Source organism: Spea bombifrons, chromosome 10 (assembly GCF_027358695.1).
Source record: "Spea bombifrons isolate aSpeBom1 chromosome 10, aSpeBom1.2.pri, whole genome shotgun sequence".
Classification (NCBI taxonomy): Eukaryota; Metazoa; Chordata; class Amphibia; order Anura; family Pelobatidae; genus Spea; species Spea bombifrons.
In genome coordinates this window covers 29,334,937-29,353,427 of record NC_071096.1, presented here as the reverse complement: position 1 = coordinate 29,353,427, position 18,491 = coordinate 29,334,937, and the positions used below count along the sequence as shown (strand labels likewise).

Below are 18,491 nucleotides of genomic sequence, written 5' to 3'. Positions count from 1 at the left end.
TTATATCCAGCTAGAGTGGTTAAAGGATATTACCCTGCAATATTTTCATTTACTGCTTGGAAAAGCACCTGAGTTACAGTAGAATTTACTATGTTTGTTATTATAAGGGAAATATGATAAGGTGAACATCAGGTTTTGCATGCTGCAGATTTTAGATATAGTTTGTTTAAATCACATACCACTAAACCGGCTAAACTACACCCCGGACCGCCCCAATAAACTAACATTAAAGGCAAAATATACTTTTCAGCAACCATGATTAAGTTTTTTTCCAATAAATCCACTAAACCAATTACCTACGCTCAACTAAGATGTAAGCTTCCCAAAAATCCCAGATTAAAATATATAAACAAAACAAAAAAAAATATTTTGGGATTTTTTCCTGCCTACCCAATATACTCATTTCTCTAAATACCCCCCAAATCCCCCACAAAATTTACACTAATATCCCCTTCCCTATATTAAAAAAAAAAAAAAACATTCGGTTTGCAAGCCTAATAATTTTCCTTGATTTTATTGGAATTTCGGTAATTTTATTGCCATGGAGCTCTATGATCCTCTCACACGAGCTAAAATAAATTCCGAGGGCCAGAGGGATTTGGGTCCTGAATACGGTCTGGCCTACCCAGGGGTATAGATAAAATGCACAGTAGAATGGCGCTGAATGCAGAATAACATTATAACTAATGGAACTTTTATATCGCGCCATTAATTTATTCAACGCTTCGTGCCATGAATGCACTCAAAAGGTGTGACAAAACTAGACAGACTAAGACAAACATTATGTATAGAATGGTTCATAGTGGGACTGGCTGCACTAATGATGAAGGTGGCAGCGTTATATTAAACTAAAGATTGGTGCTTTATATTACATGCTGCAGAGGGAATATTATACAGGATACCTCCCAGCACCGAATGCCATAACATTCCTCTAACAGTAAATGGATCCGTACTCACTGTTCCTGTTCACGCCAGCTTAAATACTGTGTGGCTCAGGAGACACACCTGAATACAATTCAGCCGTGATGGCCCAGAACCTGCGGCCCCGTTTGTTTCTGTGAAATCAGCCGATGGCACAGAACAGAATACAGGCATCTGATAGTTAGAAGCAGGCGTATTACTGGAAATCGAAAGTGAAAGGAACCAAAAACAGAAAGCAAGTGTAAAACTCCAGGCAGGAGTGGAGAGGACTTCATCTCGTGTTGGAGGGAGAGAAGGGAGAGAAGGGAGAGAGCCCCTGGCAGCGGGGACAGTGGGCAGTATTCACTAACTTCAGCATGCAGGAGAGCTGAACATTTTGGTTCACCCCAGAAAGCTTCTCCTGGAAGAAGAGCTGATTTACCTTACCGTCTAAAGAGTGCTTATTCTCTGCAGGCTGCCGTCCATGTTCTTGGATTGGAGAACATGTCTAGGACATCGGTGTCTTTCCCTACAACCCACCTTATACACTCATCACACCTTAATGCAGATTCTGGCCCGAGCCAGAGACCAAATTCTAACCACTCTGACAGTCCTAAACCACGTAACCCGCTCCCTTGCTGTTTCTTATCATCATCCCCACTCCTGTTACAAACACACACAACCTTTCAAAAGTTTCAGCTGGAAAACAAAGGACTTTAGAGTTTTCTAATGATCAATTACAATTTTAAATGCAAACTCGGATTAGCGGACACAATGTGCCATTGGAACACAGGAGTGATGGAGTGATAAAGGAGTGATGGGAGTGATAAAGGAGTGATAGGAGTGATAAAGGAGTGATGGGAGTGATAAAGGAGTGATGGAGTGATAAAGGGGTGATAGGAGTGATAAAGGGGTGATGGGAGTGATAAAGGAGTGATGGGAGTGATAAAGGGCATCTTTACGTCTATGAAGATATTCTATTAAAAACTAGTCATTGACAACATTAACCCCGTCTGCGCTGTATAAGTGACCCCGTCTAAACAGTAGTATGCGTGATCTATACACGTGCCCATTGATGCGTGCAAGTGATGGATGTGTGTACTTGGCTCATTTCTCTGTTTCGCAGCCAGATCATTATATTCTGATTGGAAATTGTAAATCTTGTAGAACATATTTAGGTTTCTCTCACACATTCGCTCACCGGCCTTAACCAGCTCATGTCTGAACCAACCCATACTTCTAAGCTTCAGGTCGCTTTGGCATTATGCCTGGTTTTGTTAAAATTCTGTGGTTTTTAGCATCTCCTCTGGTTCTCTGGAAGAGTCACAGTGATCGTTACCATGCCAAGATTTATCTATGAGAAAAATTACGTTTTTTTTAATGTTTTTACATATGTAATGAGGGTTTATTGCTTTTAAACATTATGTGACAGAAGATTGGTGCTGAATGTGATTATAAAGTCAATGATTCCGCCCCATTTAAGTATCTGAAAGTACCAAGGATTTCCTCAGCATATCTGCGGCATGGGTTGGACATAAGTTTTAACAGCATGCGTGTGACAAAGTCATTTGCTAATATGTGTTGGTTAATTTAACAAAGAAGCTTGTTTTATCAACCCATGGAGCAAGTTCCAAGGCACCGTGCCATCTTGTGTCATCTGGCCACCACAACCAGTCTACCCCTGAGTTATCATGTATCCAGTGTATGGATGTGTTATGCGGTTATGTGTATCACGGAGACGACATTCTAGGTACTTAGGGGGTATGAGTTGCCTTTGCTCACTGAAACCTTGCATCTTCCCAAGGTTGCTTTACCGGTTTAATAAGGCTTAATGTTCTCCTCTTTGATTAATGGGCTTGGGCGGAAGCAGCATTTCACATTTGGGTGTAAAACTAGATTTAGATCCTGTGTAGCTGGGGTTACCGGGACCGCTTTTACATTTGAGAGCGATCCTATTGTCTCCCCATAATATCATTGATTGAGCTTTGCTATTCTTCACACGTTTTCATTGTTACTGTGCATCATTATCTGACCACCTACTGTGTTCTCTTCCTACAGAGTTCTTTCAGGATCTCCCAACATAAGCTTCGTCTCCATCTCGTGGCTAAAGGAACCCATTACAGCTTCAACAGAAACTTCAAGGCACTAGTTGTGTTACTGATCATGGATATGATATGACTGCTCCTTAATGTAAGTAGGTAGAAAAGAGATATATTGTTTCTCGTCCTTATATTTATTTTGTGGAAGTCGGTTCAGTGGTGAAGAATACATTGTAACATTAAAAACCAAAACGAGGCAAGGCCTTTATAATTTATTAATAGCAGTAACATATATATATATAACGTATATATATATAATATTATACAATATGCAACCCATTCTGTCCCTGGTAATATATATTTATTCAATTTCTACTCTGCATTTATTGAAATGTTGTTGCATTATAATGAGATGAGGCTTTTAATGGTCTCTGTACTCTGTAGGTGTCTGGGATGTCTTGATTTTGCCGCTGGAGAAGACACATGGTGAATATGGATCATCCAGTTCTGATTCACAGCAAGCATCGAGAACGTGGTAACGGTAATCCTCTCCCAATTATCTGTCTATTATTTCTCATCATTTGTTTCCCAATTTGTGTTCGACCTGTAATGTGTTATTGTTATTGTGTTGTTCAGATTGGGCCGGGTAATGATGTGTGCCAGGGTCCTGTTCTTGGACATTATTATTATTATTATTATTATTATCTTTTATATAGCGCCAATGGGCTAATAGGTTAAACTGATCTGCAGGCCATATTTTGAAACAATAAGGATTTAATGGACACCCTGATGGTGTTAGCGCTGTGCATTTGTATATACTGGCAATACATTTTATGTTAGTGGAGGATTTTCCAATGAAATTGTTGTTTTGTGTATGTTTTTTATGTGGAGATTGTTGTTTTGTGACCTAAAAGGACATTTATGACGCATCGAAAGCAAATAGACACAGCAGACAAATGTTTTAATGTCTAGTATTTACTGTTCAGCGGATTAAACACATTTTAACGGAAACAGTTTAAGATGTACAGGTAAAAAGATGCTGTCTTTAAACTGACAATCGATGTGATCCTGATTCTCGTGATCGGTTAATTCCAAAGATTCCTAGAGAGATTTCTTAAGAAAGTCCACAAGCAGATGATGAGGAAATCCAAAATCCAGCTGGACTGTCAAGTAACCCTATATGTATATATAACAAGAAACCATTAGATTCCCCATATCATTTCTTTCTCAAGTCTTCACTAGTCTCGTATCCGTATGCATTGTAAGTACTGGGTCATATTTCCATGGTCCCACATGTACCAAAACTCATCCAGGGTTCCCAAGTATGGCCACCGTACATTAAAAATGATTATGATTCTACTAAAAAAGCATTGTTACAAACATAGCATATTCACAGGATTTGGCATAACATAGTAAAAGTGCTCTTATCAGCATAGCTATCTTGAGGACACCCCTGCTGATTGCTGTGGGTGATAAGACCACAGCCGTACACACATTCTCCTCAGTACCAATACCCAGACAAGCTTTTAGAATAAAATTAGACACCCCCCACCCCACTCCACGTAACCGAGTCTGGCTTTCAATACGTAACAGAACAAATTCGGCCCTTTTACCTCATTTGGAATTATCTCAGGCTCTATAATATCAAACAAAGCAAGTCCTTTACTGTTCATCAGCGATGTCAAAGTAGGTTCTAGACCTAAAGAGAGAAGAATTCTGACTTTATGTTCATTAAACAAGGGAAGTAACAAGAAACCCTGGAACCTCCCAGGCAACTAAAAATCAGCAGATGAAACGCTGTTACCATTTTCAACACAGAACAATCCTACTTGAAACCACTAACACTAATGTTCCATTTTTCACTATTTAGCTAAGCTGGCCCCAGCATTGTGCAGAATCCATGCATTTCTCACCGGATCAGAATCAATGAGCGAGCAGGTATGGGATATTTTATCTGCCTTGATTACACAGAGGGAAGATATAGCAGATTGGAGCAAATAGTAAACATTTACTTACAATACGGTATTGTAACAAGATAATTGTTAGAGAAACAATGTAGCACTTTGTATGTTTATAGGCTGGGAGTAAATCTTGAAATGCTGCTGATAAAGCCCGTGATGTTATCTTTTTATTAATAGTGATTATGTGAAATTTACGGATACAGGTAACTGTACTCTGCACCGGGTGTTTCTAAAAGGGCGATTGGTCCCTATTTATTTCATTTTATTTTAAAGGGATATTATCTGTAGTTTTGATAAATCACCTGCTAGTTTTTAACAGACATTATAGACATTACACATCGCAACTTACGTTTCATAATCATCGGGATTCCAAACAAAGTCACTGTTTTATGGAGAAAATGCCTCATTGTTTCCTTATTCTGAGAACAGAAAAAAATAGTCATTTACACAAATGGATTATTTCAACCCACTTACAGTGCTGTCCGCTCTGTGATTACCTACCGAAGATGTCTGTAAGGAGCTAGTGGTATTCCTGATGTGAACTCTGGGTGAGAAAGACAGGCTTGTGAGCACACAGAATACCCCTTTCTTGTCACATCACACGTAGAACCGAATGGGGTTTTATGATCAACAAAGACAACTCACACAGAATCGGAAAGGTGCAGCATCAGTTTCTTGTCTGCGTAGGACGCCTGGACTGTGACTGTAACATCCTAGAATCAAAGGGTTATTTGAATTATACATGTATAATGCTTTATTTCATTTCATTATTATTAAACAGTTGAAGTTGCCCCAGCCCTTCTGCGGACCACCTGTTTTCTGATGCTCCCATTCATACTTCCATTATTCCTGATTGGCCATGTAGTTTAATGGACAAAATAGCATTTCTCACCAAAAAACATGTTAATGCAGTAATACTTTACTAAAAAGGCTATAACGGCTTTAAAAGATGTGTATTTATTATTTGCGTACATTTTAAATCTTTTTTCTTCAATATCGCTGCCACTTACTGTTTCAAAATATAACTTGTTGGTGGGAGGCTTCCCATCCGACGATGACTGAAGTTGGACAGCTACAGATGATTTAACAATTGTTCCCTTTGGATTGATTCTGATCTCAGGAGGTGCGAGGCTCCTAATTTTTGTGTGGGAGTCATTGGTTGACAATTCTTCCAAGATCTTACAACACAAGCAAAAATCGGGTAAGAAATAGCATCTGTGCATCAAACCTGCTGTAAGGCATGATGAAGACGCTCTCGCCATTGCAGGGAATTTGCTGTGGCTTTTTGAGGTTACCTCTTGTACGATTTCCTGATGGGATTCGGTGTCATCAACCTTCAGGATCTCCTAAAAGAAACACACTGTAGGTTTAGGAATTATATTTCTCTGCCCAACTTGATATTCCCCATTAAGTTAAACAGATGATGATGAGGATGGTCACATCATGTTACACTTTCCTGGTGAAATGTGTTCGCTGTAAACATTAGTTGGCTTCAATGTCTCAGAAATAAATGTCGTTACCTGAAGTTCAGCTCCTGGGAGTAAAAGCTCCAAGCGATGGTCCAAAAACGAGGCCAATGCCAGCGCGTTCAGGACATCCTCGGAAAACCAGAAGTAGAGCATCTTGTGATCCGTTAGCAGTGAAGGGGAAAACTTAGAGCCATTATATGGTACTGTGAGGTTTTTATAGAGAAGAAGGCCCTGGGCGACAGAGAAAGGTCTACATGTTTAATCCCGAAATTCATAGTTCAAGTAGAGCGGTACTGAGTAACATCTGAACATTTAGCTGTTACAGGAACACAGCTTCCATTATACCCAGTGGGCGCCATGAGCATCAAGGTCACACCTATCAAGTGATCATTTTCCATACGTAACCATAAATGTTTTAGGAACGGAACTAAATTAGGGCTAAAAGTAGAATAGTGTAACGCTCCTCATCCACACCTTTCCCTCCCTAAACAGCTACAGCAGGAGTAATGTCTGGAATACGTTGTTACAACATAATCTACAACTGAGGCTTAACACCAGGGCTTGTGACCAGTTCCAGCTGAATCGGCTTGTGTGTGGAGGTTTTTTGGTTAACCAATTCCTCTTCTGTCCAGTTTTGGCCCCTAACCTCTCTATGCATGCAGCTTTTTGTGTGGCATGATGGAACAGGTAGGCAAGGGGGCAGCTGTTTGCACCCCTACTTTAGGCAGGGTATTTCAGAGGATGGTGGTTGGCTTTACAGCAGCTCTAGAGGTTCCCTCCCGATTCATGCACTAACCTTATGATGGGATTCCATGTAATTAGATTTTATCACAGGAAAAGATGTGATGTCGATGTTCACCCCGATATCACCATCATTCAGGAAGTTTTCTGGAAATAGCAAAGTTATAGACAATCTGTAAGCATCATTTTCTGCAGACTAAACTATGACTTAGTTGGTTGGTTTGACCCTTTTAACAGAAAACAATCAGAGCTTATTCCTGTGTATGAAAAACCAACAGATATCCAACAGGTAATTGATCGTAAGGCTTAACATTCTAGAACAGAAAGGAGGACTGGATCGAAGGAACCAAACGCTGCCCTCTTGGATAGTTGGGAATTCGTCTACGGGAGCCCAGACCTCACGGCAAAAAATAATTTACCTGCTCTGTCCTGGATAAAGTCTGCAAGGAGATTGGCCACATGGTTAATTTCCTTACAAATCTGCAATTTACAAAGGGAAGAGACAAACATTAAGAAAATGGCATCGGCTAATACCGTATAATTTGTCCAAATATAATGTTGATCATAGAGTTTAGATGACATTGGAGAGGTCATTAGAGATAATTGTCCCGTATGAGATGTTCTCCAGACCTCCTGGTTTTCTTAATCTCTACTTCTTTCCAGAGGTTTATAAAATGCCCCAATAACCTTTATATACATTGTTTCATTCCACAAAGCCTTTGTTAAATAAATTTCCCCTAATATTCCACTACAAACAGTAAAAAAGCAAGAATTCAGCGACCAAGGATGTGAGGGCTTTAGTCGTGGCCTCAGGGCCACATTGGATAAAGTATCTCTGGATATTGTCATTGGCAACGTGTTGCCCTCTAAACTGCTGCTAAAAAGGGGTTTAATTGTGAGTTCCATACCTGAAATATATAGGTAACGAGAAGTATGCTGTTACAATGATTCTTACCTGGCTTTTAAGAACAAGTTTTAAAGTAAATGAAATGAAATCTGTGAATAGCTGCTTTATCCAGCCGGGCCTGCGGACGGAAAAATAGACGTTTTACTTCACTGAAACAGTTTTTCAATAAAAAACAGAATAGTAGAAACGCACAGTGCATCCAGATACCTCAAGGCAGCCAACGACGGGGAAGGAAGGATTCAGCATAATGATGTAAGACAATCATATAAGTGACAATTTCATGCATGTGGCTTCTTACTGTTTGTTTCCGTGGAGGTGCAGCAGAAGTTGATGGAAGGTCAGGTAACAGTCTGACGTGTCGGCGGCCACTCGCTTCCCTCCGCAAGCTGTGGAATAGTCAGTTCTTGAGTTAGTCACCCCAAGACTCTGGAACGTTTCTAACTAATCGTATAGCATTGTTCCGGCTTAGAATCTCTCCGGTCACAGCAGGAACATTTTGGAGCGATATAGAACCGCAAGTGATTGCCTGTAGTTGACCAACTGCTTCATTCAGCCATTACCTGATTTGGGACACAGTGGTGGCCACCATTAAAAAGAGAAGTATGGATAAAGCCATAATAGCTTAAGAGAGAAGCCGTTAGTCACAGTTGATACAGGTTGTTGGACCAACATTAAAGAAACAATGTAAAGTGATGAGGATTTCTGGAGCTTCGAGGTCTCTGAAGACGACCTTCTGTCACTACATTCCCGTACTTACTCAGTTTAGTGTTCACTTCTAAATCAGTTGAGGAAAAAAGTTCAAAGTCAATCGTTTGTCCCACATTCACACTGAAAAACATGGAAAGCAGGATTTTTGACTGATTGGCCTGAAACATACTAACACGCTTAAACAACATATGAACACGTTTAGCTAGCAGTCATTTTTTATAATTAATGCAGAAATCAGATGACAAACACTTCTGTCCAATGAGAAACATAGTTACTTGTTGGGTTCAGTTGTTGACCACATCAACTATGTTTTGTGACTTTGCATAAGTGGCACCCTGCTGTATGTGTAATGTATAAACTCCCCCGAACTGTGGGGTGTATACTCACAACCAGGCTCCGTATCCATAGCTCAGGGTTCCTTTGAACGACGCACTCACGTTACGGATCATGATGTTAACGGCATCATCTTCCCTCAGCTCCACATGGCTGCTCTCGATCGATAGATTACTGATCTGGATGCTAATAAGAGGAGGGCAGATATTATAAGCCGTTCATCTTTAGGTGCAAATACTATATCAACCGAGTGTCTCCCTCCTCCTGACATCCCCCATTTCTTGGGGCTCAGAATGTTTGTTGGGTGTGAATGTATCGCATTGTACAATAAGCACCACAACGTGTATGATTTCTGCATATCCTAAAATAAAACCCTCCATGAGGCAGACTCCTGGCCCACAATCTGCATTTTAGACAAGTGGCCGGTGAGAATGTACGGTTACTGCGGCTCAGGGGGAGAATTTGTAAGTTAAATCTTGGGTATCGGGAGTGTTCTTCTTCACGATGCTTTGTGTAAATGTCTTGATGAGTTCTGACATGAACACGTTGTATAAAGTAATGCTGATCACAAACAGATTGTACAAAACAAAAAGTACCTGGCCAGAGTGCGTCTCCAGGGGTTTGGCTCCGGTATTTCGTCGAAATGTTTTGCAAGGTGTGATGAGAGTGAGGGATGTTCCCCTTCACCCCCCCCATTATATTAATATATTTGATTGTACTTATACATTACAGTGATGTGAGAGTCGAATCAACCTGTCCCCTTCACCCTGTGATGTAATTGCACCGTTCATATATATATTATTTATCCACCAAAATGATAAATCATCGTTTCTCCCCACAAATAAATCTCACATCACACCTCGCACCAAGCCGCCATTATGGCTATGATGACGAGGGAGGTTCTTACTTGGTTAAACCGTAGGTTACTTTGCCCAGGAATCTGACCGCTTTCTCTCCATTGATGTCTGGATATGTTGCGTGCCGGAAAGCTGCCTGGATCACCTGCGCCGTTTGCTCGTTCACTGAAATAGGAAGTGCGCGTTATCGGAGCGAGTGAATGCGGGTCAATGCTCAGCAAAGCACTTTTAACCTCGCTTTAGGGACATTAAGGGCTGTTCAGTGAAATGCAGCTACATTCAGAATAACCACACAGACCCCAAGAACACGATGTTGCAATGGGTGGATCTCTTTATATATATATATAATCTGTAAACACCATTACAAGTTTGTAAGCCATCCGTTGATCTCTGTATCATCTTATAGTTCTGGCATTTTGTTTTCTGTGCCACTTGCATTGAATGCCATAAAACAAAAACTTACGTGACAGTGACATTTGCAGCAAGTACTGTTAAAAAAACATAAATTATCATGACAACAGATAAGCAGATAAAATATTTGTTGCAGATAAAAAGTTATCAAAAGGGTTCATTCACTCACATTCATTCAACTACAGAATGTAATCAATTCGTTAGCAGGTGGTTACTCATTTACCGGCGACATTGTCATGGAAGTTTCCAGCCTCGTACAGTCTGCTGCAACGTGTTAACATTCTGAGAAATAGAGCTGACACTTACACACCAAGGCAGCCGGCTTCGTCACCCTGCAGACTATCGCAGTCTCCAGAGGGGATGACGGACTAAACTCGCAGGCTGATGAAATCCTCAGCAGAGCAGCACAGAAGATAACCGCGATCCACATCTTGCTGGCGGCCGGCAGAGAAATGCTTGATTTCTAGTAACCGCTCGCAGCTAAGGGCGACCTTAGTGCAGGAAACCACAGATTTCCCTTCCCCAAAATGTTCTTTTTTTCCCATTAGAATGCCCGATTTCCGTCGCTTGTACAGCTTATCTTTTTGTGTGTGGCTGCCTTCCAGGAATTGTAAGTTGAGATAAACATTGTTATACTCTACCTAGACAAAAGATGAGGACTCAGCAGACTTTGTTTCTAAGGGTCAGTATCTAGTAGCCTTGACATTTTTTTTAACCCTTTTCATACTAGATGGGGAAGCCAGTGCATTGCCAAGAAAGAGTGTACCCTGTTTTCTCGACCATAACTTTTTAGTATGATGAGATTTTGGTCACATATACTGTGCCATGAGGCGCTGATTTTTATTTGGGGATATTTACTTGGTAATATTCTTAAGCAGTGCTATATATATTGATAATTCATACTTGTTATACATTACATGCTATAAATGGGAGAATATATATATATATATACATATAAAGGAAAACAACAAAAAAAAAACAAATCTAGTGGTAAAAGCAATGCAGTTGTCATTGTTTCCATGGCGACTGCAGCACGTTTAGTTCTTATTCCTGTAGATGCATGAGCATCTTTCAGTCTCCCCTTTCAGTGTGGTGTTCGTTTTGTACGCTGATGAGCCCTCGAACTCTAGTTTTAGACTTTGATCTCTTTGAAATAATTATAAGGTCAGCACCTGGATGCCAAAACATGGCATGTGCTCTGGGTTGTTGCACCGCGTGACTACAAAAAAACCAAACAGAATAAATGCTACAAAGCAAATAGCCGTCGCACATCATTGCGGATGTCTACCAGCATATTTAACCCCGTCACGCTCTGTAATAACAGACATATCTGATTGGGCCCAAGAGATAAAGTAAAAACAAACTAAAGACTGAAGTCTATCGCTTGCCTGTATTATTGCTCTAGTTTGATATGTAGAGATCTTTTACATGCGATACTTCGTTTGGTGTGTAACTGTATAAACTGCGTAAGGGACTCCGTTACAAGTGCTTTATAACTCTACGGGGAATCAAACGTGTAATGGGTTCCTACGGTTATGGGGGGTTTTGGTATATCAGTAGCAGGATCCTTTTGATTTATACGGGGGCAAAGGAAATATAATTTGAGAATATTTTAAGACGCTGGGCTCATCTGTCTGTCGCAGAGAATGAAGACATTCTACCCACGTGGCAAGAAGCGGATGTGTCTCAGTAGCCAAATACACGAAGTCTGCTCCAGAAGGCTGAACGAATGCTTTAGGATTAAGGAACAAGGCCGCTCTCTACAGATATCCACAAAGAGCGGTGCATTTTATTAAAACCGTTCAAAACCAGAACGCGTTCCTTCCTACGAAGATTATTTCTAGGAAATATTATTTCAGATTCTTCGAAAGCATGGCTCGTGTGTCGAGGCTGATGGAGAATTCCTGATCAGTAGACTGCAGGTAATACATAAAGGCTGCTTTTGTGGTTTACATGCACTGTTGGCCGAAAAAAAATCACTGCCGAGGCACGGAGGAAGTTCATCCTCGGACTCAACTGCGATCAAGAAGGAAGAATGGAAACCCCAAGTTTGTCATGTTGACGGCCGCCGCCATCAAGCTGCTGGACAAGAATCCTCACAAGGCTTTTCCTGGCATTGTGGGAGTTTTAATCCATCTACAGCCTAATGGAGACAGCCTGCCAATCTTAACTGGTAACTGCGCTTTATTGTACAGAACAAACACAAAACAAAAGCCCCTGATATCAAATGCATTTCAGTTTATTGAAAATATTGACTAAAGTGCGGGCATCTGTGCATAAAATAGGAAAATATGTACGACGGAGATTTACAGCAGTATATCTGCTCTCAGCAACTAGCAGTCCAAGCAAAACCGTTTGAAATGCAATAAGAGATGTTTACCACCTGTAAACATTAACACTACAATTAGTGTAAAATTACCCCGACATTCCACAAGGAATCAAAAGGCACGAGCAGAGCTGGCCTGCTCCGACCGGTACGTTCCACGCGCAGCTCTGGACAGGTACAAAAGGTACGCGCTTCGTGCGGCCGTACAAAGCATCAGTTCCGAAAACAGTCCGAGTCTTGGCTTTGTAAGCATGGAAGACTATATGCATGTGGCTTGCAATCTGTATCTGGGGGCTCTCACTGAACCACCGCTGGGGGGCCTTCTGGAATCAAAGAGGCAAAGAAGGTTTTAAAAAAGATCCAGGCTGTAGTCACAAAGGACTGTGTCTGTAGAGTGGCAGCTTGCGCCCTGTCGACAAAATCATCGTCTGCATCATCATTTTCCTGTTAGAAAGAAAGAAAGATTGTGAACAAGCCCATTAAACAGCCCCTTCATAGCTTAACCCCTAACCCCTATTTGACTATCATCCCTACGATACTCGGTAAGCTGTGTATTACGGGAATACTAGAGTAGCAGGAGAGCCGCAAGTTCCCAGTTGCAACACGAAATGGCACAGAATCTTAACTGCCTCGGCCCCTGGGCCCACCGGAGGATCCCGGGTCCTACCTGCAGGTTGTTGTTTTGATCTTGTTGGTTTGGCGCTGCTTGTGGAAGGGGGTTTACGTCCTGAGGGGGTCTCTGCCTGAATGGAAACCAACCAGCGTGGTGCCTGAAAAGATAAATAACTGAATTATTGTCCTGAATAGAGAATACCATAATAAAACTGTCACAATATGATTACATACCATGCCTTTACAATGGCGTCTTTATGTGTAAAAGAACAGAATAGTTCAATTTGCTACAAGCTCCTTTGCTTTTAATTATTTTCTAGCTAGGTGTCCTTTGGCTCTGGGGAAGTAATCAAATGGCAATGCTGGCTGACGAAATACCCGCCTAACCGGTTTAGAGGACAGAAGGAAGGTAAACACGCAAATTAAACGGAAAGTTTTCTCAACAGCTAGCCTGACCAGGGGCTTACTCGCTAAGCGGAGGGTTTGCGGGAGGCTGAGGTTTAAACTCAATGACTTCACTTTGTATCTCCTGGAGGAGGCTGCCAGATACATACTGGAGGAGACTCCAGACATGTTATAGATTTACCTCTGCATTACACGAGCCAGTAAGCTCTTCTTACAGGAGAGGATCCATGGGATTTGCCCTTAATAACATGTAGTGAAGTCATAGAGTAGGAATGGTAACGCTCCTGCTTTAGTGAATAAACTTTTTCAATGGCGTGGATTAGCGTCGTTCGCTCGTTTCCTTAATGCTACATTTTAAGTCCCACTATATTTATGCCAAACTAGCTATAGATTTAAAACACTGAGGTTTCATCCATAGTTGTTGTGAGTTTTCCAGTGACGGAAGCCAATTTGATTCAGAATTTGACCACAGATTTCAAAACTTTACATCCAGACCTAGTTCTTTCTGTGTCTTTAAATAGAGAAAATTCAACAGACAGGAATTTATAGAAAGATTTTAGAACCAGAACTTACAGGTACATGACGATCATGGCGCCCAGAACCATCATGAACCGGCTGAGACTGGAATAGAAGTAGAGAATGCTGAGAAAGATGGAGAATCGCGCCGCCGTGTACACCCAGTCCAGCCAGTCCCGGTTTATGTCGTCCTCTTCCTCCACCAGTCCTCCCTGGGCATTCATACGCATGTTCGGATTGGCGGCTGGGTTCACCGGCGGCTGGACCTGTGGATTTTGTGGCTGGTTGTCCGCAGGGAAGTGATGCGGCAAAGGGTCAGGGGCAGCAGCCGGCACAACCGCTATCTCCTGCCTGTGATGGGAGTGGGAAGATGTGTTCGTGGCGGCTGCAGCGGCATAGCTGGCGAAAAAAAAAAACGCACAGAATTTTAATTCACGGAGCCGCAAGTAAACAAAGGCTGCAAAGTTTGTGATGTAACGCTGAATTCTGTATAACAAGAATCACCAAAGGAACTTTTACGCTTCAGGAATGGATCAGACACAGCATCCCCCCAAACCTAGTCCCTGTGATCAGGCGTAATGTTTCAGGATGGCGATGTAATGTTTTCTGTAAAGAGATGTAGGAGTCTTTTTTTCTGCTCCTTGCAGGACACACTGTACAGTTTTTCCGTGTGGTCCGGGGTCTCTCCCGATTCCTTTCTGTGATTGAAGGCTGAAGGGTGTTATCAGCCCACGAAGAAGAGAGACCCAGAAAGTGTCCCCAGACAGCACACAGCAGTTGCTGTTCTTTGTGGCCTCTGTTTCTCTTTTCCATTCCTCGCTGTTTCACTAAATTCGGTACTCTGGCTGACATACATGTATAGCGTATAAAAATAATTCTAGTTTACATTCAGAAATGTTTACACTGTGCTTACAGGAATGATGGGATTGTGTAGGGGTTAACTCACTATTGCATGTAGTACTGCCGAGCGTACATCTGCTGCAGCCAGAGCATCTGCTGGGGACTGTATACGGCATACGGAGAAAACGCAGCATTCACAGCGTATGGCCTTCAAAAGAACAGAGACAGACATCCAAAGTCACAACAACGCGGCATACAAACTATGAACAAGAGAAAGAAGACTTGGCTTCGGTCTCCAGCGCTGCAACAGCAAAAAGTGAAATGAAATGTTCTCTTTTACAAATAAACCCTACGCTGCAAAGTACATACTATAGACGAAATAGTAGCAATGTGACGATTTATGCTGTCCCTTTAATAGCTGGGAGAGGCCTAAAGATATTCTGGGTCTTCGCCAAGAGCAAGGACTAATTAACGTTAGAGCTTTACATGGGGAAAGATGAGCCGACTAGATGCCACCGAATGGGTCTGATCTGCCGTCTATGTTTCTAACTCAACGAGGCATTCCTCTAGCATCAACAGCTGGACGAGGCCCTGGTTGATGCCACATAAATATAGTCAATGGGCTACGTAGTCATTGTTGGTTAATATTCATCTCCATCACAATGCTGTCTCATATGCTGTACACCTTAATGCTCCTGTGTACGTCAGAGTAGGTCTCATACCTGGCACTGGGGGCTGCTGCCGACACACTTTGGGGGACGTTCCTCTGTCTTAGGCCTTCAGTGGGGGGACTGGACATCTGACTGGTACCAGCTGGGCTTCCTGGCTGCGGCTTCTTATCTTGAGCCTAAGTAAAAATATTTAAGTAAATGTTTTTTAATAGGAACTGCCAAATACTTTAACACAACACATCCGCTGGTACAGCCAAACGCGTCAGGCAACAAAACACTGTACGAGACAAGGAGTTTTACGAGTATTCTTCCAAGACGCAACGTTTTAGACCACATGATATGTCTGCAGGAGACTGACCCAATGGCCTAAATTACGTTAATTATGGTAAATTTAATTATTGTAAAACATTACCTAATAGTAGCGATTCTCACTACTCGCTATTGTGGGCTGAATACCCCCTCTGGGCGAGGAGGAAGAAGCTTAAGGGGTGCAAAAAAGATGTGAAGCAGGGAATATGGTGCAGAGAGAAGAGGAGGAATAGACGTACCTGAGTCTGGGGTGGACTCCGCGTGGCACAAACAAGGTGCAGCACATGTCTGTCGTCCTGGAAAGCAGAGATGATTTACATAAACATCAAACGTTTTCCCACTACTCGTTATCGGGCGAAAGAAAAGCAGTTTGTAAACACGTACCGTGGACAGAAACCCGGCGAGCTTCAGGTGGTCGGGAAGAAGCTTTCCGGAATAGATCAGCCGCTGCTCTTCCTCCTTCTGAAGAAAGAAAAATAATACGATTTCAGATAAGTGACCTTGGATAAAGTAAACACGCTGTGCTAGATAAGAGGAACGATTGTGTGAAACAAACACGCTGCAGGCACTGCTTGCCTGCTAAGAACACATTGTATGTGTGTAAAGTGTCAGTGTGTACATCACACAATATGTGTAGTATTTCTGATCTCGTATTATAGTTTGAATCTAAAAACAAATGCACATCACAGCCGCCTAACGCAGCAAGTTACGGCCCCGATGCAAATGTTCTCAGAGCATCACGGGAGGCTTTCCACAGCTGGGCCAACAATGTGACACGTAACGCTAATTTATAACCGCACAACTTTCCTGGCACGAGAACAATCTGTGTTGACTTTCTCATTAACTAGTCCAAATGTCCTAACTGTACAAACATGCCGCTGGGACTTGTGGGCCAGCACAGAGATCGCTAATTCTCATAATAAGTAAAACCCAAAAGGGGGCCGAAAGATACAGCATCAGTCCGCAGAATAACATCCCCAGCTCTAAGCACAGGAAGCGCCCTCGTAAACTGGAGAGCCAGAGGGCAAAATAACACACAGGAGTCAGCGCCACACTACACTGTTACCCAAACTCTGCTTCCTGGGGCAAAACACACGGGGTTAACGTATAAAGAGCGGTCTGTGACACTGAAGCAGACATGCCACTCATGTACCTGCCCTGATGGCTGCCTCGCAGTGCGGGGGGTCTGCGCGTACAGACACTACCTGGGCTCAGCACCGAACACAGCAGCAGCACGTCGCAGGCGCTAACCCCCTGGATCCTGGACATGTGACGGCGTTCCCATACAGACCCGAAATACCTAGGTTTGGTTTGGTGTTCTTCATACATATATATTATGTTTGTCTTACAAGCCAAAATGTCAAGAACAACTCATTTTTACAGGTTGCAGACTATTTATATATATTGAAGTTCATACTACATCCCCCATAAGGCCCCATATAGAGGGTATGGACAGGAACATGTAAAAACTAGATGTGTCCTGGAAAACAGCTGATATTGCAGCCCTAATCCCAATGTGGCCCAAGCTGCGGTACAGCCTCATATAGATATATATATTATATATGCAAATATTTATATGACACACAGTGTACTTTCTTATATAATCCTTAATAAATAGGATTGCGGGTTAGTATTATGGGATTTATCCCAGTGATACCCCCAATGCGCCCCCTAGCGGTAAATATGTTACTCACCGGTTCACCGGGAAATTCCCGCCGCAGCCGAGTCTTTAGCTCCCTCACAGTATAACTCCTCAGTACCCGAATCTCTTTGTCCTCCTGCTTCAGACTGGGACTTCGTATTAAAAATGTAACTTCCCCGTCCGCCATGACTCCAGGACCAAAACACGCCACTTCCGGCCACTAGGTAGCTAAATCAGTCACTTCCGGCAACCTCGCCTAAATGCAAGCACGACTGGAACGCTTCGGCTCTTATACCAGGGCTTCGTGTTGCTAAACACCGTGTGTCTCGCTCCGATTGGCTGGCGCAGGGTCTCGTGCTCCAACGTGTTCCAATCGGCACGCAGAGCTGTGACAGATCGCGGAGTCTGTCTGATGCAATCCAATGAGGGGAGAGGCCCAGAGAACCTACGGGAATGCGAAGAGTTCCGCCTCCACTAGTTGATTGACACGCGTGCCGTCCAATTAGGAGGAAGTACGCTTGTTTATAATCAGATTTGATCATTTCTTTTCATGTTTCAAAACAACAACAAAAAATAGCAACAAGTGAATAGTGATTACCTGTAATACACAACAAACACAGCCGGATAACACACTCCATCTACACACTGTGCGGGCAGTATAGAGGATGCTACGGAAATATACATTAACACACATGCAAAAGCAGCTGCTGTCTTAATGCGCTCGGTGACATCGCACAGAACATTCAAATTTATACATAAAAAGGGATTTGGGGCAAAAGCCTGAAAAGTTAACTTACCATCATAACAACCAGTGGGATGGTCTTGCTGATTGGTCCACAATATT

General features: G+C 42.3%; 2 protein-coding genes across 2 annotated transcripts; both read right to left on the bottom strand.

Moving 5' to 3' along the window:
• Positions 1-3,879: 3,879 nt before the first annotated feature.
• On the bottom strand, positions 3,880-10,773 carry CETP (cholesteryl ester transfer protein). Its single transcript, XM_053448899.1, has 16 exons — positions 10,633-10,773; positions 9,966-10,080; positions 9,113-9,244; positions 8,775-8,845; positions 8,316-8,403; positions 8,066-8,135; positions 7,530-7,590; positions 7,166-7,257; positions 6,421-6,600; positions 6,196-6,246; positions 5,911-6,078; positions 5,546-5,613; positions 5,402-5,444; positions 5,250-5,319; positions 4,553-4,638; positions 3,880-4,115 (listed from the first exon to the last, which is right to left on the bottom strand). Exons 1-16 carry the CDS (start codon positions 10,754-10,756, stop codon positions 4,041-4,043), a joined length of 1,494 nt encoding a protein of 497 aa, XP_053304874.1. The 5' UTR covers positions 10,757-10,773; the 3' UTR covers positions 3,880-4,040.
• Positions 10,774-12,549: 1,776 nt separating this feature from the next.
• On the bottom strand, positions 12,550-18,089 carry HERPUD1 (homocysteine inducible ER protein with ubiquitin like domain 1). The gene is made up of 8 exons (XM_053448900.1): positions 17,700-18,089; positions 16,390-16,467; positions 16,245-16,301; positions 15,748-15,872; positions 15,132-15,233; positions 14,243-14,584; positions 13,320-13,422; positions 12,550-13,096 (listed from the first exon to the last, which is right to left on the bottom strand). Exons 1-8 carry the CDS (start codon positions 17,832-17,834, stop codon positions 12,950-12,952), a joined length of 1,089 nt encoding a protein of 362 aa, XP_053304875.1. The 5' UTR covers positions 17,835-18,089; the 3' UTR covers positions 12,550-12,949.
• Between the last annotated feature and the right edge of the window lie 402 nt (positions 18,090-18,491).